Source organism: Sinocyclocheilus rhinocerous, unplaced genomic scaffold, assembly GCF_001515625.1.
Source record: "Sinocyclocheilus rhinocerous isolate Xijiao unplaced genomic scaffold, SAMN03320098_v1.1 scaffold3377, whole genome shotgun sequence".
In the NCBI taxonomy this organism is placed as follows: Eukaryota; Metazoa; Chordata; class Actinopteri; order Cypriniformes; family Cyprinidae; genus Sinocyclocheilus; species Sinocyclocheilus rhinocerous.
The window spans coordinates 421,086-448,090 of record NW_015654499.1 but is presented as its reverse complement, the minus strand read 5'-3'; the positions used below and the strand labels follow the sequence as shown (position 1 = coordinate 448,090).

At 37.9% G+C, this 27,005-nt stretch overlaps 4 protein-coding genes across 5 annotated transcripts; all 4 read right to left on the bottom strand.

Annotated features, from left to right (window-relative positions):
• Window positions 1-311: 311 nt before the first annotated feature.
• Window positions 312-2,633, bottom strand: LOC107717200 (homeobox protein Hox-B5a). Its single transcript, XM_016523880.1, has 2 exons — window positions 1,957-2,633; window positions 312-1,322 (listed from the first exon to the last, which is right to left on the bottom strand). The coding sequence occupies exons 1-2, from the start codon at window positions 2,534-2,536 to the stop codon at window positions 1,075-1,077; spliced, it is 828 nt and encodes a 275-aa protein (XP_016379366.1). The 5' UTR covers window positions 2,537-2,633; the 3' UTR covers window positions 312-1,074.
• Window positions 2,634-4,722: 2,089 nt separating this feature from the next.
• On the bottom strand, window positions 4,723-6,802 carry LOC107717199 (homeobox protein Hox-B6a). The gene is made up of 2 exons (XM_016523879.1): window positions 6,308-6,802; window positions 4,723-5,267 (listed from the first exon to the last, which is right to left on the bottom strand). The coding sequence occupies exons 1-2, from the start codon at window positions 6,735-6,737 to the stop codon at window positions 5,011-5,013; spliced, it is 687 nt and encodes a 228-aa protein (XP_016379365.1). The 5' UTR covers window positions 6,738-6,802; the 3' UTR covers window positions 4,723-5,010.
• Window positions 6,803-14,716: 7,914 nt separating this feature from the next.
• On the bottom strand, window positions 14,717-18,556 carry LOC107717221 (homeobox protein Hox-B7a-like). The gene is made up of 2 exons (XM_016523904.1): window positions 18,045-18,556; window positions 14,717-15,063 (listed from the first exon to the last, which is right to left on the bottom strand). The coding sequence occupies exons 1-2, from the start codon at window positions 18,466-18,468 to the stop codon at window positions 14,804-14,806; spliced, it is 684 nt and encodes a 227-aa protein (XP_016379390.1). The 5' UTR covers window positions 18,469-18,556; the 3' UTR covers window positions 14,717-14,803.
• Window positions 18,557-19,714: 1,158 nt separating this feature from the next.
• On the bottom strand, window positions 19,715-22,449 carry LOC107717220 (homeobox protein Hox-B8a). 2 transcript variants are annotated; one of them, XM_016523902.1, is made up of 2 exons: window positions 21,640-22,449; window positions 19,715-20,867 (listed from the first exon to the last, which is right to left on the bottom strand). In XM_016523902.1, exons 1-2 carry the CDS (start codon window positions 22,061-22,063, stop codon window positions 20,551-20,553), a joined length of 741 nt encoding a protein of 246 aa, XP_016379388.1. In that variant the 5' UTR covers window positions 22,064-22,449; the 3' UTR covers window positions 19,715-20,550. The 2 variants fall into 2 exon arrangements, with proteins under 2 accessions (XP_016379388.1, XP_016379389.1); XM_016523903.1 differs by having other exon boundaries at window positions 19,715-20,864.
• Window positions 22,450-27,005: the final 4,556 nt, after the last annotated feature.

The following is a 27,005-nucleotide window of genomic DNA, read 5'->3' as shown; positions in this document are numbered from 1 at the left end:
TTAGTGTCCAAGTTGAGTGTGAACTGTCAGTGTAGGACAAGGATCTGCACATGGCGTAGCAAAACGTTTCTCAGTAATTTAAAGGACCGTACTGCATTTTGAGTTTCAGAGAATATTATGAGTGTGCAATCGAAAACTGTCAATCATTGACAATAATTAGTTGTCTCGATTCTGTGTAAAATTAAGAATTGTCAAGAAATGTATTAGGTTTGAATATGAGGAACTTTATTTTTTTTACTCCAAGTTAAACTACAAACAAATACAAAAAGCTTTTTGGCAAAATGCTAACAGGCAGTTCGACATGACATTGCTTTTTTTTTCGTTTTCCACACGTTTGCCGTTCATTCTGCCTACTACAAATAGCCAACTGATCACAATAAAAATGTTCAATATGTACATCCTTTTTGTAACATAAACATGATCCAGTAATATACAATTACATATTTGGAATACAACTATACACACGTATGGACGGGTACAAGAATCTAGTGAGGACTATTTACAAATTTTCATTTTTTCTCAAAAATAATAGAAGAGTTTGACATGACAAATTGAATGTGATTATTTAGACAATGATTAAACAGAGGACCATGAAATATACAGAGGCGTCTGCTAAATTTACTGCAGTCACTAAACTAGAGCTTTACTTCATACAAGGGCAGATGCGTTTCTAAGTCGTAAACTCAAAAGGTGTACACGTGTATAGGTAAATAAGTTATAACATTTAAGAGCTCACATGCTAACTCTCAAGAAAGCATTAACATAGCACTTGACACATAAACAATATTCATAACAAGTACAACAGGCGGTATATTGATAGCTTCTTTGCCCTTCAGTTTATTTGCTTGCCAAATTTATGGTCACCATAGTATTAAAAGAACAACATATGAACACTAATTTTCGTTTCATTATAGCAGTACCACAGTAGAATTTTAAAATTCCTAAAACATCCATAACATGCCGAAAGGTGCCGCGATGTACAGTACTCTGTAAGTAATGTTTTGAGACCTATTTTCCGTCTCGTTTTCCTCGTGATTTTCTTTTGCAAACCACGTAGTAGGACTTGTGATACAACTATGGCTGGAAAGCGCTACCTGCGGTAGCCAGACTCATGCTCTTCAGTTTATTGTCCTTTTTCCATTTCATCCGCCGGTTTTGGAACCATATCTTAATTTGACGCTCTGAGAGGCATAGAGCGTGGGCTATCTCTATCCTCCTCCTTCGGGTGAGGTATCTATTGAAATGGAACTCTTTTTCCAGCTCTAGCGTCTGATAGCGGGTATATGCAGTTCGGGCCCTTTTGCCGTCTGGTCCAGTCATATCTGAATAATGTGGACAAAACGCAAAGGGGAATAAAGATTAGCGAGAATTGACCTGCACACCATTTCAACAACAGTTTCCAACAACTTTTTTGCTATAGATACACATGAGTGACGCGATTTACAACTGAATGCGTACAGGGAAATCGCCAAATGGTACACTGCACAGCGCCTCACTCTAGGCTCATGTCGTTTGTTTTTTGTTTCGTTTTACTTCTTAAAACCTCAGTATTTTATAGATGTCATACAGCACCAAACATTCGTAATTATTATACATATTCAATTTTTTCTGCCGCTTGTTTAGCCTATCCATCCCACTTTTCTCGCCTTTTATCCCGTGTTCTTTCTCTCTGTTTTATAACCGGTTCACCAACACTAAACTAATCACATTCCCACACACCATAAAGCTGAACTTTTCACAGAAACAAGAACTTGTAAACCTTCCTGCCCTCTCTTCCACCCCGCTCCCATTCTCTCTTCTACAGTTTGCGAGGCTCCACACTTGATAGATTTATGGCACTTTCACAGAAATCTAAAATAAAGGCTGTTACTGGCGCCACACTTGAATTAAAATCAGAACTGAACACAATACGCATTCGCTAGCAAACAAAGAGACGTAAACATAACACGTGTGTACCATGGCTAATATGTAGTTTCCTCATCCAAGGGAATATTTGGGGAGCTTGGCCATCGGACGTCGCCGAGGTAGTGGAGGTTGCCGTGGTCTCTTGCTTCTGTTGTGTCCGGGGTGCAGAGTTGTTCGCTCTGTGCGACGCCTCCTCGGTCTCAGAAGAAGCGCTGGCCTCGTCGATTTCTGTGAAATGTGTGTTGTTGGTTAGATTATTACCCGCAGTGGTGGTGCTTTGGTCGGAAGGGGGCGAAGAGCATTTGGGTCCAAGGCTTTCGCTGTTGGAACAAGGCAGTGGCTCCGGAGACGCGAGCGAGCAGCTTGACTGCTGCCGGAATCGCGTCTCCGGGGCTGGCGACTGGAAGACCCGGGAGTTGTCCCCAACCGCCCCAAAGTGGCCAGTGCTGGTTGAACGATTGACGCTTAGGTCCATTCCATTGTAGTTGTAGCCGTAAGAGCCTGAATGCATGGTGCCGGAGTCCCTGTACGAGGCGTTCATAGCGCTGCTGCTAGTTCCATAATTTAGTAACTGATAGTCAGGGCCATTTGGGTAGCGCCCTGAGAACGAGTTTACAAAGTAAGAGCTCATTTAGGTTGTTTTAGAGGGCTTGATTTGTAGATCTTGGTCGTTATAACGCTGTGCTTCACGATTTATGATGTATTAATGAATTATAGCAATGCACTGTACTTCGTTTTTGCTATGTATGCGGCCAAATATGGGGGTGGGGGTGCGTTTGAGAATCACGTGCTTTTGTTGACCAGTCGTAAATTCTCACTGATGACTTCAAGAGGTAATTCATGCTCTATGGTTACAAATGATGACGAGACGGGGAGTCGTTAGACTCGAGTCAACGTGTTCCTCCCTCTTCGGGGATTTGCTGCATGTAAGCGGACAGCGTCACCTACTGGGAATTAAATTTATCGCACACTGGAAAGATATTTTCAGCGCTTAACGCTACCTATTTCTCTTTTAAATGGGAATCAAAAAGATTTTCTTTGTAGTTTGTTGTGATATTAATAATGTTTAGTGTATTTATTGACCCTTAACGCGCACGAACATTGCCCAGAATCTATGGGGAGTACTTGATAGGCAAATATCAATATACAGTTAACTGTAACATTATTCCGGATATAACAAAAAATAAATAAAACTATTCTATTTTAAACATGTTAAGAATATATTAAGATTTAGTTCTTGAAATTATAACGGTTGTAATTGTGTGAAACCCTACGGCTACTCCAGTAATTTAAAATTGTACCTTATGTCAAGTTACAATAATGATTTTAAAAAATGTAGCACTGATGAGGACATTGACTACATGAGATATAGTCTTACCGAAGATGTATTTTTTCAAACTCAAGAAGCGATGTAACTTTTACTAGACGTGTTCCAAAGATGAGCTTCTCACAAAGCAAATTCTATGGAGTGAATATAAGGAATGCGAGATCGTGATTTATGTTCCAAGATGATATATGGTTTGTTGACAAAACGCCAATTGCTGCTTCATGTATGTGCATGATGTAAATCTTTACTGAACTTCCATGCACTTTTGATTACGTTAAAGCCTGCAAAGGACCATTGAAATACCTCAGATCAACATTTACACTGACATTTTAGCAAAACTTTTGTTGCTCAAAAAAAGTGCAGAATTTAACAATAAGTAACATACATTATTCTAGCCTGCGAAGAAGCATGAAGTCCATCCATTGTCCTCTGTGAACACATGCATAGATGCATGTATACATGTTTTTTCATATATAAATATAATTTAATGTGACGTTGCTTGTCTGTAGAAAACATCTGCATTATTGTTGTTTTTTTTTTCTATTAAATTGTGTGTCTGATTTTGGGTTTGTTTTTTGTTTTGTTTTTTTGTTTGTTTTTTTGAAGAGGCAATTAGGAACCTCCACCTGAAAAATTTGGTTTATTGTCGCTTAGCCCTCCAGGCTGTATAGTCTCCCAGGGTGAGTGACCAGCGCCGACAGGTCAGCTTTCTCTTTTGGTTATCTATTAAAACCTGCTGAACCTTTTCACCTCTCCCTTTGTAGGAAGTATTTTGGAACCAAGTGGGCAACGTTCGGCCTCTTAGTAGTACAGAAAGCGAAACCAAATCCCTAACTCAAACTTTTTGGGGCTTTGTACCTGTCTAATGAAATCAGGAAAACGTGTGACCATTATTTGTACTAAAATATCATATGCACATTCATAAATGTTTCATAAATGTACATATTATCCAGCAGGTACTGAATTTTCATACTAGTTACGCAGAAGGGTGCATGTATATTGCGATGCCATACAGACTAAAGTTGCGGTAAAGGCTTAATTCTCATTATATCACCTACGGTGAATATGTTTAAACTAGTTTTCTTGACAAAATAATAATAATAATAATAATAATATAGGGAAAGCATAGCATACAGGTGTTTTACCGCAAAATGATTCTTCTTTTCATATGTTCGGCCGTCATCATATGTACAGTATGACAAGCGGATTGATTTGTTTGTTTTATTGAATAACAAACAAATGTACGTTCTCTCTCTCTCTCTCTCTCTCTCTCTCTCTCTCTCTATATATATATATATATATATATATATAACATTTATATAGATAGATAGATATACAGACTGTTGTGTTCCTACTATGTAGCTAGAATGGTTTTCTAGAATCTCTAACTGCTTTTCACCCAGTCTCACTAAAGTTTAACGTACAAAAACATGAAAGATAGTAAAACGTTTTCCGTACAATGGGAATTTATTTTTTTATTTTTACACAGCTTAAATATAAACACGAATATGACACAAATTTCAAATAGCTTCGTTCAACATGGGCATTTCAGTCATACGAGCAAATCTAAAGTCAGAGTAAGAGCGCACTAAACCACATGTTTTAAACGTCATGTACAAAAGGAAAGAAATCACAAAGGAAATTACAATTATGAGTTAACAGGAATGCTACAGTTTCTAACATGATGGAAAGTCTTCATTTGTATTATTACAGAGTTGTGTCTGGTGACCTCTATGCAATAGTTTTCTTTTGGGGGGGGGATTTTATCGTTTAAAATTTCATTCTGTCCTCTTCTCCTCCTCCTCTTCGCCACTGGTTTGTGAACCGCTGATCACTTTGTTCTCTTTTTTCCATTTCATTCGCCGGTTTTGGAACCAAATCTTTATCTGACGTTCTGTCAGGCACAGTGCGTGCGCAATCTCGATGCGGCGTCTTCGGGTCAGATACCTGTTAAAGTGGAACTCTTTCTCCAATTCTAACGTCTGGTAGCGAGTGTACGTCTGACGACCCCTTCGGCCCGCGTTACCGAAGGTCCCTGTCCATGAGATAAAAGAAAAAAGTCAAACATTAACACCGAAAGCGTGATTTGTGATATTATTACAATGATAAATGTGTCCTGAGAAAACAACTCGGAGGTGACACAATGACAAGAAACACTCAAGACAGTGTGAAATTTATGCACCTACAATACAGTCCACAATATCACATATTTTTGCTATTTTGTATTTTTACCATATTTAAATATGATTATTATGGCAATTTTCAGTTATATGGTCCTAATTTAAACGCATGTGCAGACATATTGAGAGGGAAAATGCAGAGGAAATGTTATTCTCCTTATTTTCGTTACAGATATAAACAAAAGATACCGGTCTATTTATATGCTTCATATCTAACTTTATATCTGAACATAGACGCAATGCGTCCAGTAATAGTTTGAGCACTTGTCAAAGTTGTGTTTGAACATGACTGAAACATATACGCGTACAAAGATGTCCATACTGCTGATCTTTTTTATTTTTAAACATGAAACTACTGTTAACGGACAAGGGTTAGTAATGGGCAGCGAATAAAATCAAGTTATAAAAAATGCACAGAGTATTCAGCTTCTATTGTCCCTTAGAGTTTCGTGAACTATTGCGTAGTCTAATCATAGGATATATTACGTGTTTTATATTGCCATGTACTCGCCATTGTTCGTATCACAAGAAGGCACAAACAGCAACAGATGTGTCAAAACAACAATGGTCATTTTGTAATAGGACATACGGTAATGCAACATTCTGTTTATAATTAGACAAGCTTCTCCAGTGATTAAAATGATATGAGCCTTGCGGCGAACATATTTCTAAAAGTCCTCCCTCAGAAGCAAGTACAGTACATATGAGAGATTTCACAGAACTTTACAGGAGTGGCTTTGCTTTCAGTATGACATTATGGTGGAGACGAGCGTATTTGCACTGTATGGGCTTCCGGCATTGTACAGTGAAGCTGTAAGTCACTTATAGCACGCTCTAGCTCCGTCTTTATTAGCGATGAGAAAAATGAAGGGTGAAAAAGACAACATGAACTCACCGTTACAAGAGTTCATCCGTTGCATCCAAGGATAAACCGGCGCTGACGGCTTCTGTTCGTCGGCCTCAGGGTAGATGCTTTTCCCCGTCGACCCCGTGCAGTCTTGCTTGCGATGATCCTGACTGAGAACGAACGAGTGTTCCTCTATGCTGGCGAGGGCGCAGGCTGGGTCCTTTTCCCTGTAGAAGCTTGCTGTCGCATAATCGCAGGGACCGGCGGCGGTTGCCCTGCCGTAGGCACCGTTCGCTTGCTGGTAAAAAGAGGATGGGTACGCCTTCTCTTGGACACTGGAACCTCCATAAGCAGCACCGGTATAGTGTCGTAAAGGGTCTGTGTATCCGGAGGAATATAACGGTATCTGTCCCAAGAACGACTCCTGTCCTCCGGGCAGAGTCACTGGGAAAGTTGAGTTTACAAAATAGGAACTCATTGGGAGGGTACGGCTCTTTTGCTTGGTTTATGATTTGTTGTGTTTTATAGTCCAAGTGGTTTAGCTATTAGTAGTTTATCGGAGATTGGGTTTTAGTTGGGGGGGTGGGGGGGTGTTCTGGGTGGCTATGTGCCAGTGCGGGACAGAGGGAAACCGTACCATCTGACCAGCCACTGACCAATAGCGAGCGGACGTGCCTGCAGAATAGTATCCTTGAGGGGGGCTGTGATTGCACGCGCCGGGGGACCCCGGAGCAGAGAGCTAGCTTTTTTTAATCCCTTCACCCTTTCCGTATACCCTCCAATGAGATTGCACAATATGAGTCACATAGGAATTTTAAAACACTAAATTGAATACATGGACACGTTGTGCCCCCACATACAGTCGGCTTTGGTCCTATCAAACCATTGGAGAGTAGAGTGTCAACATACAAGCTCTGGAGTAGCAGATTTCCCAAACACACATTATTCCGTACAACATTTGATAATTTTTCATCCTTCCTTATTTATATTTCAGATAGGTAGTTTACAAGGTCTTATCGCACAAGTAGGTCACAATAGATAAAAATGACATATTGATGATCGCGGCTTCATCGCTTTTTTTCATCACTGTAATTTCATAGTGATTTATAAATGGCAAACGACGTGTTAAAGAAAACCAAAGCCTATATATAAACAGTGCAAAGTAACTGAGCCTGAGCAAAACTACTTAACAAAATCCAATAGGTAACAGATATGTTGTTGTATACACAAAACTGTTTATTATTATTTTTGTAATATTTAGTGATAATCAAAATTATTAAATATTAATTTTGACACATAATGATAGTTTTTGATATGTGTGTGTGTGTGTGTGTGTGTGTGTGTGTGTTTGTGCGTGTATCTAGTATATTGTGCGTGTAAATCTAAATTTATTTTTTATGAGTAGGCTATAAAACAGATTCGAACTTTTTTTGACTGCATTTCGCACAAGATGTTTCCTCCTTTGCTTAAATTAATGGTTTGAGAATTACAGCAAATAATTCAACAGTGTTTTAGCTTTTTGTCAATGTTGCGCTGCACTGGTCGAGCGTGTGTGTTTTTCATTAACCAAACGTACAGTTATGGTGGCCGGGTATCCTGTCGCTATACGACCAATAAACCATTTGCGGCACAACAAGTGGATATTTTTAAAGGTGGCGCACGGGGGGTTGCGTGCATTTTACTTTAATTTCGGTTTCCTTTGACTAGGATGCTGCATTTCCTTTCGCACTGCATAGTTTTCTGCGAACGGAAAGGATCTATTGTGTTTCCACTTGTAGAAATGAGCAAGGGGGAGAAGGGCCCGGTCAACGTTTGTTAATTATTAATGAGCAATAACTATCATTACACGTTCTGTAAATTCTTAACCAAGACTTCTTAGTTTGTGATATCACAGTATTTAAACGTAACTGAAAATACAAGCGTGATACGTCTTTCTCCAAAAAGCTCATGCTTCATTCTTAACTTCATTATTCTTCTTCTATTTTTACAGGTATTTTCTTCCTCGTCGAAGAACCACAGAATCCAGCGAGACAACGGGATTGCAATGGACTAATAGAGTCAACTTTTCTGAAAACATCTGCGGAAGTCACTTATTTAGTGATAAGGAGTAAAAGTAAACAATTTTACACCCGTTTGGATATGGAGTTACGTGTTTTGATATGAATTTGTTGTTGTCAAGTATGCTATAACGTTCTGTAAATTCCCCCGAGTGTGGAGCATATGTGAGTATGTCATATGTATTAATGAAAATTAATACACGCGTGTCTAACTTTTCTAGTCTGTTTATATAATGCATATGTGGAAAAACATGTATCTATTGTTTTTATTTTCATTGACTGGTCTTTTTTACTTGAAATTGTTATTTTTTTAAATGAATAGGCTACATGGATTTAAAACTGTAAAAAGCGCACGTTCATATTAAAAAATATATAAAGAGCTCACGAGTTTGCTGTTTTGAATGCTGGTGTCAGACATTTGTTATAATTACTAATTCTTGAAACTGAACAGTTAAAATGTCATACAGGCTTTACACTAAATGCCGTGTCTCCTTCGTGAGCAATGTGTGTTTTAACATAAATAATTGAAGATACTTTTAGGCTTCCTTTAAATTTATGGTAAAACTGTGGTTGCCGCTTTTACATCATATAGCCTATGCTGCCTTTACACGCTTTCATTTCATTTGAGTAGGCTACATTATTTTCGCGCTTTGTGTTTATAGCACGATATTTATGCTCACGGTTTCACTGTTTATCTTCTCCCCTAAATACAAGGTCAGACAGTAATATCTATTTTATTTATGCATTGTTTGTATTTTAGGATACTATTTCTGGTTAATCAAGTTTCATTTACAAATGCGCAAGCAAAGTCAGAGGAGGGGGGATCCGCAAACTCTTGTCTTAAAGTGTACCCCATTGTTAATTTATGAAAGCTTTTCTCCCACACGCTAAAGCAAAAGTAAAGTACAATACGTACATTACTTTAAGACTTAAAAGCGCGTCTAAATGGAAAAAAAAATCCGAGAACTGCATGTTAGACAACATAAAAATAAATGGAGATGCCCGTGTCTTTATAAATTAGTAAATCAAACATATTTGACCTTAAAAAATCAATATTTATGCATTTTTATGTCCATATCAGATTTCACTAACATCATAAACCTAGCGGATTTTCAGAAGCTTTGTCAGTCACTCACAACAAGTGATTTCTGCGTATGTGGATGGTTATAAAGCCTACTGCTCTCTGTTTCCAACAAAAATAATGATTTTCAAATATGTTATGGTTGATCAAAGAATAAAACTTTTTAATTTTACTTTAAGCTACTTTAAACATGTCGTTTATATTTATGTTAACAATCATTTAAAATCCGCCCTGTAATTATCCATATTTTGAAATAGCATAACTAATTGAAGTCATAAATGCGGGAGCTATGCAAATAAAAAGAGAGTCAGACTGTCTGTACTTTTTACATTATGGAAACTTGTGTCTTGTGACTGGAGTTGCTTACAAATGATAGTACTTAAGGTGCAAAACGGCAGAACCGTCAAATATACACAAAGACCAAGAGACAAACCATATCACACATTCGCTCTTTACGACATTAAACAGGAGTCATACAATCTCCAAGTAGTCCCTCCTCCCTCTCACTTTTCCCTCTCTCTCTCTCTTTCCGGTTACTATGCCCACTACCAGTCCAAATAAACACTTATTGCTTTGAGTATGTACTTCCTTAAAAGAGAAACGCCAAAGAAATAAAAAGGTCAGCATGACTTTAAAAACTGACTAAGGATGTAGGTTTTGGATAGGGCGCACACAGGTCGTTTCGCACTCAGGCCTCGGCGCACTTCATTCCCTTTACAATGGAATAACCTAGGAGTAGTCAAATCCTGATATTCTGGATGTATTACAAGAAGCAAGAGAGCAGAGTAGAAGGAATATAAGCCCTTCAGGCCTCAGGTTTGTGTGTGTGTGTGTGTGCCACAAATCTTCCCCAAATGCAGACACTTCAAAGAACAGCAAGAACAGCTAGGAGAATTTACAGCCCCTACATTCTTTTACGTTTCACTGCCACCGGGCCGAGAACCCCTCCCCGTCTTTCCTGTTATCTGCGGCTGCAATGTGTGTGCTTTACTGCATACAACATTTAAGAGGTTTTATTAATATTTAAAAGCTAAAGCACACATCTGTTGGTGAGTGTTGAATGCTGGTGTGACTTGATAAAAGAGGAAGAAAAGATACTGCGCGTACACAGTCGCACAAACACTCACACAGCAATAAAACGTGCTTTAGAAGAACACTAAAACACATTCTCACACTGCCATAAAACGTCACGTCACGCGCTGGCGTGCGCGCACACACACACACACACACACACAATACAGCAAACAAATGCGCACTGTAATAAATCCTTTCTTTCTTACACGCTCACACACACGTACCCAGTGTAATAAACACACCCTCTAGTCTAAGTAGTCTGTGTTGGCAAAATGCAAGAATGACCACTAGATGGCGCCAGATAGCGGGTAAATGGCTTATGTGTTGGGATTTGTGTCGGCAGCTCTCAACAACAAGAAGCTGACCAGATTCTTGCACCTAGGAAGATGAAATTAGGAAAATATCGAGCAAGTTAATGCACACAGAAGTTTTTGATAAACAAAAAAATACTGAATATTTCTTTGTTCATAGTCTATTGGATGGATATTCTGTGAGACTGCCAGTCCCTGTGTAAGAGACAGAGAGATGATAGTTCTGAAATATGTGAGATATATTCCAAGCATTTTAGTAATTATATACAAGTTACCTAAAAAGAAAAAAATAATAAAAAGAAAAAAAATATGTGAGTCATGCATAGACAGACAAGAACGTTACATATTTGCTGGACAGGATGGAACAGATTAGAAGGGATCAGAGAGGGAAAATAGCCTATGTCAGGCAGAGCCGCAAGGAATCATTACCTTCCTCTCACAGCAGCCGGTAGAATAACCTGGAAGATTTGTTCATCTGATCTGGAAGTGAAAGACCTCCTATGCTAAACACAAGGAGACCTTTGGGTATTTGGCGTATTTTGAACATAACCCTAACATTGAAGTGAGGCCTTCAAGTATTGTTATATTTTCTGTTTATTTATTATTAGTTGTTTTGTTTTTTGTTTTTTTATTAGTTTGTGATATAGGGCGGTATGCAATACATTTTATCGCATGTAACTTTAAATGTGGCACGGAATAATATCTCGAGCATTTCACTTCATAAATGACCGAGGGATATAAGGCTAAATCCAACTGGCAAGACAGCAGCTTCTTCAAACCTCGCCCTCTCGCCGCAGCCATGACTGCGCTTCATATCATAAATACAGTAATGCAGTGGGAAAACCCGAAATCAGCACATCTGAATCTCTGTAAATGCACACGATGCATTAGGTCTAAACACCACAAAGCTGACCAGAAGAAAACACAATGAAAGGCACCAAAACGCTTATGTCTGCTCCACCCAAGATTTAAATGAATAATTGGATTTAGACAAGGTGTTTACTAATAAGTCGCGAGTGTACAGCTTAGAAGTAGAGTATACGTCCATCCAGTGCGCATGATTAGGCTTGGTCGAGCTCTTACCTCAGAGAAACGATGCGGTTGCGAGACACTGACAGACTTACCTTTGTTGATAATTCATCACCCAGCACCAGGACAGAGAGGCGCAAACCTCTCGCCATAGCTCGCGCTCGGTAAGTCCTGTTGCTCTTCTTGGTCCCGCCATTAGTGCGAAGCAGTGAAAATGACAGCGGTATCACAGCTTCCATCCGTTACACCCGTATTAGTCAACGGGACTCAGACCCCAGTATGAAAAATTAGATGAGACCCTACTGCGTGTCCCGATTTCAATAAGACTCCATCGCAGTGGTTATCCCAATCACAGGCGGCCACATTAGCATAGCAGAGCGGAGAGGAGGCTGTTCTCTCCCTGTTCATTCTGAGAACATCAGCCTGAACAATGCTCTCCGACTGTGTGAATTTTCAGTGTTGGTTAAAATATACTATAAAAATAGAGCAAGAACCTTTAAGGAGCACAGTGAAGCTACATTAAGTGCTGCGGCCAAAAGAATGCTGCAATATAACCACTTGGGAAATCATAAAAAGTTCATGTTCACGGTTACTCGTCCACATGACCATTCTCGGCCAATCCCAGGACCCAGGCACTCATAAAGTTCTATCACAAAGTTGTAAATTTTCATAAAACAACAAGGAATTTATTGCATTTCTTCATGGCTGTTTTAACAGCAGTAGCTCTGCCGTCGCCATCTTTTTCCCTATACAATCCTAAGGAAAAGTTCGTATTTTCGTGCTTGTTTCCATGCACTGGTATACTAACTAAAAAGCGTATTAGTCAAACGTGTAAGATAATAGGCTTAAACATGTGATATTTGCGTTTTTGAAGCCACAAAATAACATCAGTGCCGTTTAAAAAAAAAATTTCATAATTTAAGGCAATTTAGGGATACAGTTGTTATAGGTTTAAGGTGCTATAACAGGTTAGTGACTAAGTCACATTTTTGGGGGGATAATTTCTACCTCAAGAGACCATGATTGCTCTTTATTTTTAAAATGTTCGAGCTGAAGATTAGCTACGTTAAAATCAGACCCATAATATTGTACAGTAATATGAAAAAAAGAATTAGCCGATTAAAATCATTTTAATTAATATTTTTAATATTGATTAATACTGTAAAAAGTCGATTCAAACAGAAAGACAGACGAGTGAAAATTTCGTTATAATTAAAAAAAAAAAAAAACATTTCAGAACGAAAGATGTAGGACGAAAATAGTTGTCACGTTATGGCAGTACTGCAATGCTCAACCCTGACAGTTCAAGCAAGATATACACTGCACAAAACTATAGGCTAGATGCACGAAAAATTCGCAGTGCGACAAAATGCACGTTATTGAACAGCACAATAAAGCGAACAGCACTGAAGACTTTGGAGATTTGCTTTAAACAAAATAAACACATTAATTAAAATACGGGTCACTTATAATATTACAGTTTTGTCTAAATAGGAAAAGGTATTGTCACCAAAAGCTTAACTGCTACAAGATCTGAAACAAGAAAAGACTGACCGTTTTCCCATTCTGCAGATTTTTGTCCCTTTTATGGCGTTTCCGGCTTTTTTATTGATGCACTAAACACATTAGTTTACAACCCCATAATATAAACGCCTTCTTTTGGTCTCACACGATACAGAATCTGTCACTTCCCTACAAGCACTCGGCTTGACCTAAGGGGGGGAAAACAAAGTCACAATAAGCGAAAACTGTTCTATTAATGTTGACGAAAAACGACAATGTCACTATAATATTATAGAATAAAACTAATAATGCTTTGATGCTTTGTGAAATAACTTTCATTCCACTGATCACTGCTAAATCTACTACATTAAATAACTGTTCATTTTTTTTGTTAATTTATAGATATTTAAAGAATTCAAATATTTAAAATGTTTTATCATTATTATTATTTTTATTATTATTGTAATTTGTATTCTTTTGTCCACAACAAAACAAAAACTAAATAATTTTCCCAAGTAATGTAAAAGTATTAATAAAAACTTTTTTTTTTTTTGCATGTTACTAACATTTTAGTAATATACACATGTAAATGTTAATATAAATAAAACAACTTTTTTCGAGGATGTATTAACCTGATGAAATTAATTAAATTCAATGCATAGAAATTAATAAAGAATAACCGTAAAAGTAGACATCCAGGCAAGGTTGCTTTATTACTTTTCCATTTTTTATATTATTATTATTATATAAAACACTAAGCAGAGGCGGACTTTCGAGTGGCCTTTTAGGGCAATATTTTAAAAAGCCCATGCCTTTATAAAAATATAAAAATACATGCTCGTCGTATTATCACATTCAGGGATCTTTGGCTCAACATTACTGTGATTTTAATTCGATTAGAAACGAAAAGCAAGCAAAGAACACAGAAAAGAAAAATCCCCGAGAGGCAAAAATTTAAACATCTTGTAGTCAGCTGTTTATTTGAACACTTTCACAAAATATAACAGGGGAAAAATGCTTAAGCAGACAAAAATGTACACATAGATACAGAATAGGGATGTATCAAAATATGAAATCATTACAAATAGCTTGCTCCCTTCCGTGTTTGACCCCACAGTGACTAGTCCGAACGTGGTCACAAATATGAGTCACAAATATATGAAATAGCCTATATATTCCAGTATTATTAACACTATATTAATCCTATATGTATAGCCTATAATTTAGGCTGCTTATATTGGAGTATTAAACTTATATTAAAATGCGTTTTAAAATTACTTGTATTACTACTAGGCCTATATTTACTATAGTATAGTCTAACACATTAACACCTCTAACACAAGTTACATAGGTAGACGACAGTGACACTTTATACAGTATTGTAAGTAGCATGTCTTTTTTTCCAACTCAGTGTATCCTGAAATAAAGCAGGTTGAATCGATAGTATAGTCTATAGTATAATCTATTTTTATGTCTTCCACTTGCGTGGCTACTCTTCATCTTCCTCTTCCTCGTCGCCCCCGATTTGGTCAGCAGCAGGAGAGCAGCGGCCCATTGATTTGTTCTCTTTCTTCCATTTCATCCTTCTGTTTTGAAACCAGATTTTTATCTGGCGTTCGGTCAAGCACAGGGCGTGTGCAATCTCAATACGCCGCCGTCGTGAAAGGTAACGGTTGAAGTGAAACTCTTTCTCCAACTCTAATGTTTGATAGCGGGAATATGTCTGACGGCCTCTTTTCCGGTCCGCACCTGTGGAAATGGGAAAGGATCAGAAAGCATAACAAATACGAATATATGTGTACCAACAACATTAGTAAAGAATAATATGAAGTGTTCGAATCTTTTTCGGTAGTTAAAATAAAATTTAACAAAATTATTCCGCCTGGGTGAATTAGTGTGAATGAAAACAAAAGACTTATAATTCAATTAAAATAATTTAAATATGATATAGTGATCGAAAAATAATTCAGATTTAAGCTAAAAAAAAACTTGCCACTTCAACGAGTTAATGTAAAACGAGAAATTCGACATAGTCTATTTTAGTATTTTCAGTAATATTGCACACTGGGGAAAAAGAGTCAACAACACGCATGCTGCTTCTTGTAGGTGTATTATTATCGCACCATAAGCAAAGCGGCCAGTGATTATACAAACACATTTTCAGATATTGAGATTTGTGACTGTAAATACTTAGATACGACCTGTTAGCTTTTTGCAGAGTGCCTAGGCGAAAAACCATCACATAATAAGCAGTTATTAAATCCTGAATTTTTTTTAAAAAGCGGCAATCAAATCCAAACGTTTTAAAGACTTCAAAAAAAAATTTTTTTTTTAAATAATTGTATTCCTTACATTTAGGTCACAAACTGTAGTGAAAACATAAAGCAAAACGAAACACACATAGGCTACACATATGTGATTTAAGCATGCGTTTAACCACTATTTAAGCGTTAAGTTTTAACTCTATATTAAGGTTAAAACAGTAACTAATCAAAACTTTGAAAGGTAAAATATATCTTAAATATAAAAGTGGAATGTAATTCAAAAGCAAAATGAAAGTACACAAATACCCCTTCTGAATGTAAATTCACTGGTTTGCACACTCCCGTGACTCTAATGGAGCCCTGGCGTTCAGACTTCCTTCTAAACATGACCAAAGTCAACAACATGATCTAGTTCCCTTACACATAAGCGCTGAAGTGTTCGTCTATCCATCTAGATAAAGAAGCCATCTATGTAAAGTATCCATCTTTTAGCTGCACGTTTAAAGAGAAGAAATCTAACTAGACTTCCACAACCTTGTCCATGCATGGTCAGTGACTTTCTGGTGTCCCTGCGTTTCCGTTTCCAGCAGACTGTCGACAAATGGGGACTGCTTTGAGTTCGTGTGCTTTTTGAACTTTTTATTGCACTCTTCAGTCGTTTGTATCTTACTTCCGTCTTGTCGGCAACGCCGTGTCACTTCTTGTTGATACTAGTCTAGCACAAACTGTCCAAAAGCATAAAGAATTTGAGTGAAAAGCAGAAGAAATTAGAGAAATCGAGAGAATGAAATACAAGTTTAGTATTGAAATCAATAAAAACGATAAAGCTGTTTCGTTCTTAAAGATGTATAAAATACGTGCATAAATTGTATGTCCTTGCAGAACGAAACGCTTTTATACGAGTTAAAACAAGGAAGAGCATTGTACTCGGTTACTGTGCAGGGTCTCTACACAGGCTCCCGAATGATAGACATGGAAAAAGAATTTTCATCTGCTGTGTGAATGTGTCTGTCTGTGAATAGTGAAAGAGAAATAAAGCGAGGGACAGAGCCCATCTATGTGAAATATCAAACCAAAGCACGAAATCAACTGAAAAGGCAGCTGGCCCTATAGTAACAAAGACACAAAACCTAGTGGTTGGAGTGGCCCAGCTTATGTGTCTGATATGTTAAAAAAAAATTATAGGAGCAAAAGGATTAGCCTACTTCTTGTGATTAGCCTATATGTGTTTATATACTTGTGAATATTTGTTGTAAGGCCCGACTTCCTTCTATGCATCTGTCTACACCAGTTTTGGCGTATCATAAGACCAAATAAGTGGCCTTTACAGCAGACATGACAGGACATCAGTGGACTAATATGATCTTTTTAAAAACAATACAAAATTTAAATGCTTAAAATACCGTTTCCCTATTTGAAAGAGGCTTAATGTTTACAATCGAAATTCGGTCGATTGGCTGCGGATATTATTAAAACTAAAATGATTTAAAATGTTGTATCTCTCTGCACAACGACAATAAGATAGGCTAACTATGACTCATGCATTACTTTTAAATGACATTGGCATTTCACACAAAACTAAGACACAGAACGAAAATGTACACCAAAGGCGCGCAAGGACTATCTGTCAGTAAATGTCAACAACTTTGCTAATGAGGTATCTGTTTCAAAAGTATTTATGTTGTTGTATTTTTACACTGGGAGCTAACAAGAGAAGAAGCGCCCCAGGTTGACAGTTGACTGATAGGAACGTCGGTGCTCGTGGGGAGTGTCTTGAAAGGCCGCAGAAAATCATTAAAAGAGAACTTGTCGACCTCCTTTTCAAATACGTCAGCCTGGATGTGGGGTGGCTATGTGAGAAGAGTGCAATTACTACGAAAAGTTGACGATTTGTTAAAAACCATTGTTGAGCGAATAATTAGTAGCGGAACTAGCCGTAGATCTTGAGTCGTATGTTTTGTGAAATGTCCAACACATGCGCGCGTGCACGCACGCAGGCACATACATGTACAACATATTCATATATAAACACTGTTAAATTTCTGACAGTAATTTAAAACAAAGGTCCACCCAGCTCTAACAGACCCTAGAAATACAAAGCCCCGCCCTCTATATCGATAATATGAGGATTTTTAGCCATGACTGCCAACATACTAACTTATAGATGGATTCATGTGTACACAAGCAGCAACATATGCAACCATGACAACAACAAATATCTTGGATATTTGTTAAAGCTAAACATAATTCATCAAGCCTCTCATATACCGCCCCCTCCCTTTTCCTCAAAACACGAAATACTACTAGGGTGTCTTGAATTATGGCGAGTAATTAGTCTTTAAAAAGATCTGAGGAAAAGAACACTTTTTGAAATGACTTGGTCGCTCCCCTTAACCTGTCTCCCTCCCCCTCGGACATACATAGACGCACACCTCGGTCCTTAAGAAACATTCAGTTTTCACAGACCTGTGCTCCTCATCCACGGATAGATTCGGAGGTTGTTTTCGTTGTTTTGATGGTAGCCCCTCTGCTCTTCTTTACCACTGCTTTGCGCTTTACAGAGATCGCCAGCGCTCACCATGGGTAGATTCGGATGGTCAAACAGAGAGCTGTGCATGTTCAACGAAACAGCTCCCAGTTCATACGCAGTAGGGTACATGCCTTGAGTCTGGCTGGAAAGACTAGCACCGTTAGTGTACATGCTCGACAGGGAGACAGAAGGTGTAGAGGAGACCGGTGCAACGCTAGAAGCCGAGCCGTAGCCGCTGGCCCGCTGCGAGCTGCACGAAAAGGCGCAAGAAGTTTGCTCGGGAAACACGCCTGTAGAGAAGGCTGAACTGGCCACTTGGTATTTGGAAAACAACGCGTTCGCATAATACAATGAACTCATAATTTGAGAAGTGATTTATATGCCAAGAAGTTTTAGTGTCGGTTTTACGAGGTCCAATGATATATTATAGAATTACAGTCTAGATTTACACCAAAAATCACCCCTTTTTCCTCTGGGGCCACGTGATGGGCAGCACGTGATGAAATATCCTCCAATGGGTGTACGTCTTCCCAGAGCCCCGTCTAATGTGGAGAAGGGCTTTGCAGCTGACCATCCACATAAATTTGTTAAATTATTCACTTACAGCCAACGGTACCGTCAACACAAATGCACATGGAGAACACACAAATCGATAGGCTATTGAGAAGTTTTCTGTAATCACCTAAATCCGTGCCAAGAAATAAATAAGTGTGGGCTGTACAAACTTATAAATGAGTTCAGGTTGTCCAGATTTAGGAACGTGCCTCCTGTTTGGGAGGCCACCACACAAATAACAAGAAACCTATTTATTTCTGTATTGATTTTCAACACTATTTCCTCTTGTCACCGGTCCTGCGCATACCCCAATCTCATCACTGCATTTCTGCAATGTTTGTACAGTGTGCCCGTGTCAAGAGCAGTGCCTGCTTCAAAGCATCCCTATGTCCTGAACAGTCACCACTAACTAGCCATTTCCATGGCGACGGAATGGTTCAGTGCACCCCAAACAGTTTCCCTGTACATAGTTAGCAAATACGTTCACGCGAGAGCTCTGAATCTTGTCATGGAACTTATACTCTCTGAATGTTTGAGAAGCCCACATACTTTTACGAAAGTAATTCACCTGACACGATGTGCTCCCATAACTCAAATACCCACATTTAACAAAGACCAGCAAGATGGAATTTCGTTTTAAGAGATTTTCGATGCAGATTCACGATAATACATAGTCTGTTTCTGTTTAGTGGGTAATTATGTCGTGTTGTGTTACAATATTGGTCTGACAAAGTAGTCATGAGGGTTTTCAGTTGTGGTTTCACTCTCTTTTAGTTCACGTATCTAACTATAAATCAAAAATCATACCACACTACATGACTTTTCTATGAGATTTACAAATTTGTAAACATTATGTTTTATTGTTCCATAAATTTGTTCTCTTCCATTCTATTCCATGTTTGTGCTTATATAGATTCTTTGAAATTAAGGCCTATGTTTTAACATAACATCTTGTTTGGTAACCTAAAAAGTTTTTTTTTTTTTTTTTTTTTAAGCGGACATTGGAACCGCACGTTAGCGAGAAATGATGTAGAAGATGCATGGTGCCAGGGACTGTCGCTTGTAAACTTTATTGTAAACTTTAATCTGCCGGATTTCTCCAGTTTTAGACACTAGAATACAGTTAAGTATGACAACAAAACATATAGTCATCTCATAAACTACTTCAGTAAAGGTGAACGACAACAATTTGACTCATAGTAAACAATGGGTCACATGACATAATTTTCAAAATTCTTTTTTTATTATGTTTATTCATTTTTATAATCCACTGTGCGCATGCTTACCCCATGAAAGAAAGACAACAAAAATACCATCGATTTAAGAAGAACCAAAGACGTGTAAAAAGAGATTCTACGGCATAAATAGGCAGTTTCATGTTGTTGGAAGTCATTAATTTCTACGTCATCATCATAACATATAAGTGAGAACAGTTAAAAGTGCACCATTTAACTTAAAAACTATACAGCTGCCAAGGTAATTGTTAATGACAATATCCTAACAATTGAAACTTAAGTTTCACGATAATTATTTCACAAAGAAAGGAGACTAGCTTTAACACTATCATACTCTCTGAACAACAATTAAAAAGTAGAAATGCCTCTTGTCCTTCGTCTTCCTGAAGTTCTGTGGTCACCACATTAAGTTTATAGTCATTCGTCTAGTCCCAGTCATTTTTTATGTTCCTTCCTCGAGTGAAAGGTGTAACCACTCGACATGATTAAAATGTCTCTGTGAGACAAACCTCCCATGCAAACACCGTTATTCTCTTCATCATTGTCCGTTTTATTTTCCCTATTTATTCTTTGCCGTTTTGATTGACTGACACGTACACACACAAACACACACACACACACACTCTCACACACACACACACTCGCATCCGCTCTACATTTGTTTTGCCTTGTCGCAGTCTTCGCCGGCTGACTGTGTCCCGGATTCCTGTTCTTTCTCTCGTTTCTCTTTTTCGATCTGCTCTTGTTCAGACTTGCTGCTTGGAAACTTGTCCTTGTTGTTTTCCTTTTTCCATTTCATGCGACGGTTTTGAAACCAGATTTTGACTTGTCGTTCTGTCAGTCCCAAAGCGTGTGATACTTCAATCCTCCGCTTGCGTGTTAGGTAGGGATTGAACAGAAACTCTTTCTCGAGTTCGAGCGTCTGATAGCGGCTGTAGGTCTGGCGGCCTCGCCTCCGTCCGGCAGCTACTGGCAATAAAGAAGTTTACAGATGTTAGACAGAGCTCACAATACGCGCCAAATCGTAATTTTACAATCAAGTTCAAACATATTTGTGAACCAACATTGCACAAAGGCAACTTCCATGCGAAATTAACAGCTACAGTACATAATCGCGATACATTATTAGTTTATGGGTAGGCTTTTAGTGTACCATGGAGACTCCCCACAGCCACAGTAATTAATGTAAAAGCTCCGCCATTACAAATATAAGTACCACAACACTAATACAAAATAATGAGCAACACTAACCCCACAGTTGAGTCGTCAAAAAGCAGGCTATACTATTTCACATTTTCAAAGGATTAGGCACAGCCATAATTGACATAATCATTGTAAAACGACCATTGTGTACTGAAATAAACTCAAGGCTCCCTGTAAGTCGTTAAAGGCTGCAGTAAAACTTTGACCTGGGTGAGACGTGAGAGATCAGCTGTGGGGCAAAGTCTCGCACATGGAAACAGCAAAAAGAGAATGGGCTTTTCTCTCGCCCTCTTCTTCCTCTCTCCCACTCTCCTGTCTTTCTATGGCAGGGTCATTAAACTGTAAAGTGATTCACAAGTTTTGAACACCATAAAACAATAAAAACGGCTATTGTCCCCCCTCCTCTCGTGCACACAGGAAATGCAATTCTAAACCTAAATTGCACTGAGATTTTTTCGTGTGGCTAACCCAGGTTTATGTCACTTACACAAACACACACAACGCGAGTTGGCCGGCTTTTCTGTCTACCGAGACTCACCTTGAGGTCGCATCCACGGGAACAGCTGTGTGGGCGACGGACTCTGCTCTGCGTTGTCCGTCTCGTCGCCGATGCCCCCCGTGACAAGCTTGCAGTCGCTATACTGAACCAAGTCGGCGTCTTGAGCACCGAAAAGCGTTTGCCTCTGGAGAGCATCATAACCGTAGAAGTTACCCGGCTCGCCGTGACAAGTTACTGCACAGGGACTCTGCTGGTAAGGAGCTGCGGATAGCGTGGCTGCGCCGTGGTGATAAAACTCCTGAATCTGAGGGGCATGCTGGAAAGTGGCCCCGGTGCCTGGACCGTACACGACGGTGGGTCTCGTCCCTAGGTCCTGAGCAAATCCGCACTCGTAATAGTTTGGCCGCAGAGTGTCTCCACTTTTGTATTTAGTGAAGAGAGAGTTGACGAAATATGAGCTCATCTTTTGATGTTGTAGGCGTTGATTTTGTTGAAGAGTTTGCGTTTGAATGTCTTTATATAAGCGCAGTAGCTTCAGAGAGTTGTCAGTTTCAAAGTTACTGAGGTAACAAGCAATGCAGCAGCCAAGCCTTGATTTCCAATAACTGAACGGTTTGCGTTTGCATACCTTTGTTAAAATAACTCGTCTAAAGCTTCCATAGGCATGTTCCCACTGTAGAGTTCCAGCATCACAATTCCGGTGAAGGGTGCCAGTTCCCAACCAGTTTTCTATGATTTACTCGGCTGCAAATGAGCAGTTTCATATTTTGCTGTGTTTTTTCACGATCATTTGCATCTTCTATCGGATCCTCGTTCCATTGGCTTTTCGCATCCCTACACGGACACCGCTCTGCGCGATTCTATGAAGAGAGTGAGAGAATGAAAAAGAGAAAGCGAGTGAGAGAGAGCTGAGAGGGGGAGAGCGCGACGGAGCAGGAGAGGGAAGGGGGGCCAAGGGAGAGAGAGGAGGGGAAAATATGCACATTAATATGTTCAAGCGGGTAAGTTAATGAGAAATCTGCCGCTTTGCATCAGATCAAGTGCATAGCCTCTGTCCCTCCCCCCACTCAACTTCTCCACTCCAAACCCCTTTGAAAGATTGATTTTTTTGCATGTTCGTCACAGACAACCTAAAGTGATGCATATTTAGTCGTTAATTTTCAAATCTCTAACGAGGTCGAGCCTCCTTTTTTTTTTTTTTAAATGTCAGGGTCGAGACGGCCAATCTTAAAAGGTACATGATTTAATTGGCATCAGTTTAAATACATCCTATAAACCTTATAAGCACGCTTAAACTTACAAAATCATCCTCTGCAGCGACCAAGGCGTGCGCATCGAAAATTAGCGAGGTGGTCATATTTAATATTCTGATAATTGAATTTATATAAATGTAGTTACAGAGATATGAGGATGGTGAAATGGACCTGCAGGTGTAATGGCAAATGTGGTTGTAAATGGTTTAACAAACTATAACATGCAATAAACGCCCCTACTGTTTGTTGTTGACGTAGTGCATCATGAAAAGCTGTTAGGTTTTTATGAGGTTCCACGACCAGTGCTGTAAATGCTTCACTCCGGATTTTATCCATGCAGAAATAGTAAGTCCTTTAATTGCCATTTTCGTTTTGTTTTTCATACAGTCTGCCATTGTGTTTAGCACGAGTAAATCTGATTAACATTACCTAGAAAATCCGAGGGGTGAAAAGTACCGTGCAAGGAATTTTCTAATGGTAAAAATGCAACTATCAGTGAATAAATAAATTAAAATTAATGAACAAACAAGTAATATGTTTTACGTGCTTGTATCAGTTTAAAATGTTTCTGGATTCGTTTTGATTTGGGAGAAAAATGTGGAATTCTAATAATAAAATTATTATAGAATTATTTAACTTTTCATATTTTCTAAAAATCAAAGATTTTGTCATTTGTTATTTTAAAGTATGCTTATACGCTGAATAAAAATGCTCACCTAACGCACAAAAAGTTATATTTTTTAAATCTATATGACACATGGTCTAATGCCGGTGCTTGTCATTTTACAACTTCATTTGCATCTATAATAAATTATTGCCGGGGATTTGAAACAATGTCTTTCCTAAAATCATCACCTCAAAGTGACGAATCCTTTTAAAGCTTTATGTTGACTGTATGAGGGGGATATTTACATTTCAACACGTGGGGTATATACAATATTAATATATATATATATATATATATATATATATATATATATTCTATATTACGAGTTAATCTTAAACGGTAGTCACGCACATCTTGTTCTACACTTATTAAACGTTTATTCTCTTAACAAGGACAAGGAGTTCACCAAGTGTATACATTTTTTCTTACGTTTGACCAGTAAAGCTTATGATTCGGCTTTAGTAAAATCTAGAATATCGCATGCTAAATTCTGATGTAAAAGTAAAATAGGCTATAATGCATCTAAGAATGACAGACATTCTGTTGTAAATATTTTCTGTAATTTGACTTTCCATTACATGAATATGTGGGTATATAGCTAGTGAATCTAATAATAAAATTAATGGTGTCAGAGAACGTCATACTATTGTATGTTTTTGTTTGTGTGTGTGTTTGTTTGTTTGTTTGTTTTTTCTATCGTTTCACTGCAATAGCAGTAGTCAAGTGATGTGTGTTTTTGTTTTGTTTTTGTTATTTTTGCTGCCAATAAAACATGTGCTAACCCAAGTTTTGTGTGGTGACTTTATATCTTATTTAATCATATAATCTATATATATATATATATATATTCTATATTACGAGTTAATCTTAAACGGTAGTCACGCACATCTTGTTCTACACTTATTAAACGTTTATTCTCTTAACAAGGACAAGGAGTTCACCAAGTGTATACATTTTTTCTTACGTTTGACCAGTAAAGCTTATGATTCGGCTTTAGTAAAATCTAGAATATCGCATGCTAAATTCTGATGTAAAAGTAAAATAGGCTATAATGCATCTAAGAATGACAGACATTCTGTTGTAAATATTTTCTGTAATTTGACTTTCCATTACATGAATATGTGGGTATATAGCTAGTGAATCTAATAATAAAATTAATGGTGTCAGAGAACGTCATACTATTGTATGTTTTTGTTTGTGTGTGTGTTTGTTTGTTTGTTTGTTTGTTTTTTCTATAGTTTCACTGCAATAGCAGTAGTCAAGTGATGTGTGTTTTTGTTTTGTTTTTGTTATTTTTGCTGCCAATAAAACATGTGCTAACCCAAGTTTTGTGTGGTGACTTTATATCTTATTTAATCATATAATCATTATATTACCATTTAAAACAATCACTGCTCTTTAGAACTGTATCATTGCTCTAATCATTTCCAATAAGCCAAACTGAAAACGTTTAATAATCTGTTTTGTTAGGATTAAAAGTTAAAACAGAATTACAAAAATGCATTATTAATTATTACATCCTAAGTTTGCGTATCCTAACATTTAAAGATACATTCATTAGTACTCAAAGATGTTTTTCAGGATCTTTATCACATAGATTAAGAATCCTCTGAAGTTAATGTTCTTCGTCTTTTTCAAAGCTCCGCTGTAACACAGGGAAATTGTGTGAATCTTACTTTAGTCAAGTGTAATACCGCACATGTTTGCGAATGTTTTGGCCCCAGCGTTTCCGGTTTGGGGGTGGATGGTGGCCAGCCAGACACTTTTTGATGGAACAACATTGCCATCAAGCGGCAATTGTGTGTTAGGCCTACTCCATGAGCAAATTCAGCTGTAATGAAACGGAAGTTCAAAAGCTAATGGTTCTATAAACAACGGACATAAAAACAGAATGAGCGAATTAACAGCTCAGTAAGTGCAAATTCAATGATGTTAAGTACTTATTTTCATTCTCTATAACAAGAAATCCATCTAAAAACCGACACTTATAGGATCGAGTCTTGTGTGTTTTTCATCATATCGAGAAAAGTAATTTAAGTAGGTTTGGAACACTAACACTAATGTTAAACCGTTAAAAAAATTAAAGTTTTTTCTGTCTTACTAGAATTTTGTTAATATTTTTAACTGTATTAAGCTTAACATTTAGAATGAGGCTCAAAAAGCATTCCGTCCGTCCATGATGTGCAATTTTTATTTGGGTTCCACTCTTCTTATATTAATGCACAACTACTACTACCGCTATTAATAGTACCATTACCAAACCTGCTGCTGCTGCTACTACTACTACTACTACTAATAATAATAATAATAACAACAACAGGCTAATAATAATAGATGATGCTAGCGGCCTTTCACGTATTATTTTTAATTACATACACACGTTAGGAAAAAAAAGTATTCAGGCCACGAAATAACATTTCCATGCATAAATACGTCCCCTTTTTATTTGGGCTGCGTTCTTGTGCACTATTGTATCACCAGCATCACTAAAATACTATTAGTAATCATCATCATTATGTTGACTTTCCTTTTGTTAGTTGTCAATACTGACAGGCTTTAAAAGCTTCTGACCACAGAGATCAATTATACGTGTGTGTTTGTGTGTGTGTGTGTGTGTGTGTGTGTGTGTTTTTTAAGAAATATTTAGATTTCTATTTATTCGAAAGCTTTATTACATTATTATTCGCATCATTGATAATGTAGGTAGCTAGTTATATTACACTATACAACACCAAACCACACACCACGACATAGTTATAATTCTTAAATTCTTTTTGCTATTCATGTAGACTACATGAAAGCAGCTAATAAACACAATAAACTGAATGTTATAAATACTATAAATAATAAACTATAGTGAACATTTTAGGGAATCTATGCGAAATTTAATGTAATGTGTGGTTTTGATTTTGAGAGAATGAAATATTTTTCTTTAGCAGTCGGCCTTTGTATCACCAAGGCACAAACGGATGTATACCTACAAAAGAGTCGAGCCCGGTCCCAAAGGTTGTAAACAAATTAGCGTTGGTCATCCCAGACGTCTCGCCAGAAATCCTTTTTGCGGCAGTTTATGGCCCGCTATAAGGGCTGTAGTGCGTTCGGAAATGGAACAAAGGGTGGGCGTCGATTGAATTGGACTCAGGGCTCTCATGTGGAAGTCCAGATCTCACCCATCCCGACCCCTTACTCTGTAAGGAATCTGGACGGCTAAAGAACAAACGCTGTACACAATAAACGACAAATGCGAGAAAGGGGAAGAAAAAAACAGGCTCCCCCAACGGAGACACAGTGTTTACGCAAATTATTTTGCCTTACAGTTATTAGAATCCTGAAACGTTTTTCACAATTTCTTCCGTTTTTTCTCGCGTAGTGTTTGCTTTACAGCCATTTAGTTCTTAAACTTCAGAAATGTATACCCTATAAAGTTTTATTACAGTCATATTATTTTATTGCGGCACACCACATTGAATTTCTTTCTCTTTTTT

Coding starts and splice junctions, on each gene's coding strand:
- LOC107717200 (XM_016523880.1), bottom strand. CDS start 2,536: ATGAGCTCTTACTTTGTAAACTCGTTCTCAGGGCGCTACCCAAATGGC. Junction 1,323..1,956: donor GAAACTACATATTAGCCATG/GTACACACGTGT, acceptor CACATTATTCAG/ATATGACTGGACCAGACGGC.
- LOC107717199 (XM_016523879.1), bottom strand. CDS start 6,737: ATGAGTTCCTATTTTGTAAACTCAACTTTCCCAGTGACTCTGCCCGGA. Junction 5,268..6,307: donor ACGGATGAACTCTTGTAACG/GTGAGTTCATGT, acceptor TCTCATGGACAG/GGACCTTCGGTAACGCGGGC.
- LOC107717221 (XM_016523904.1), bottom strand. CDS start 18,468: ATGAGTTCATTGTATTATGCGAACGCGTTGTTTTCCAAATACCAAGTG. Junction 15,064..18,044: donor TCCGTGGATGAGGAGCACAG/GTCTGTGAAAAC, acceptor CCATTTCCACAG/GTGCGGACCGGAAAAGAGGC.
- LOC107717220 (XM_016523902.1), bottom strand. CDS start 22,063: ATGAGCTCATATTTCGTCAACTCTCTCTTCACTAAATACAAAAGTGGA. Junction 20,868..21,639: donor CCCGTGGATGCGACCTCAAG/GTGAGTCTCGGT, acceptor CTTTATTGCCAG/TAGCTGCCGGACGGAGGCGA.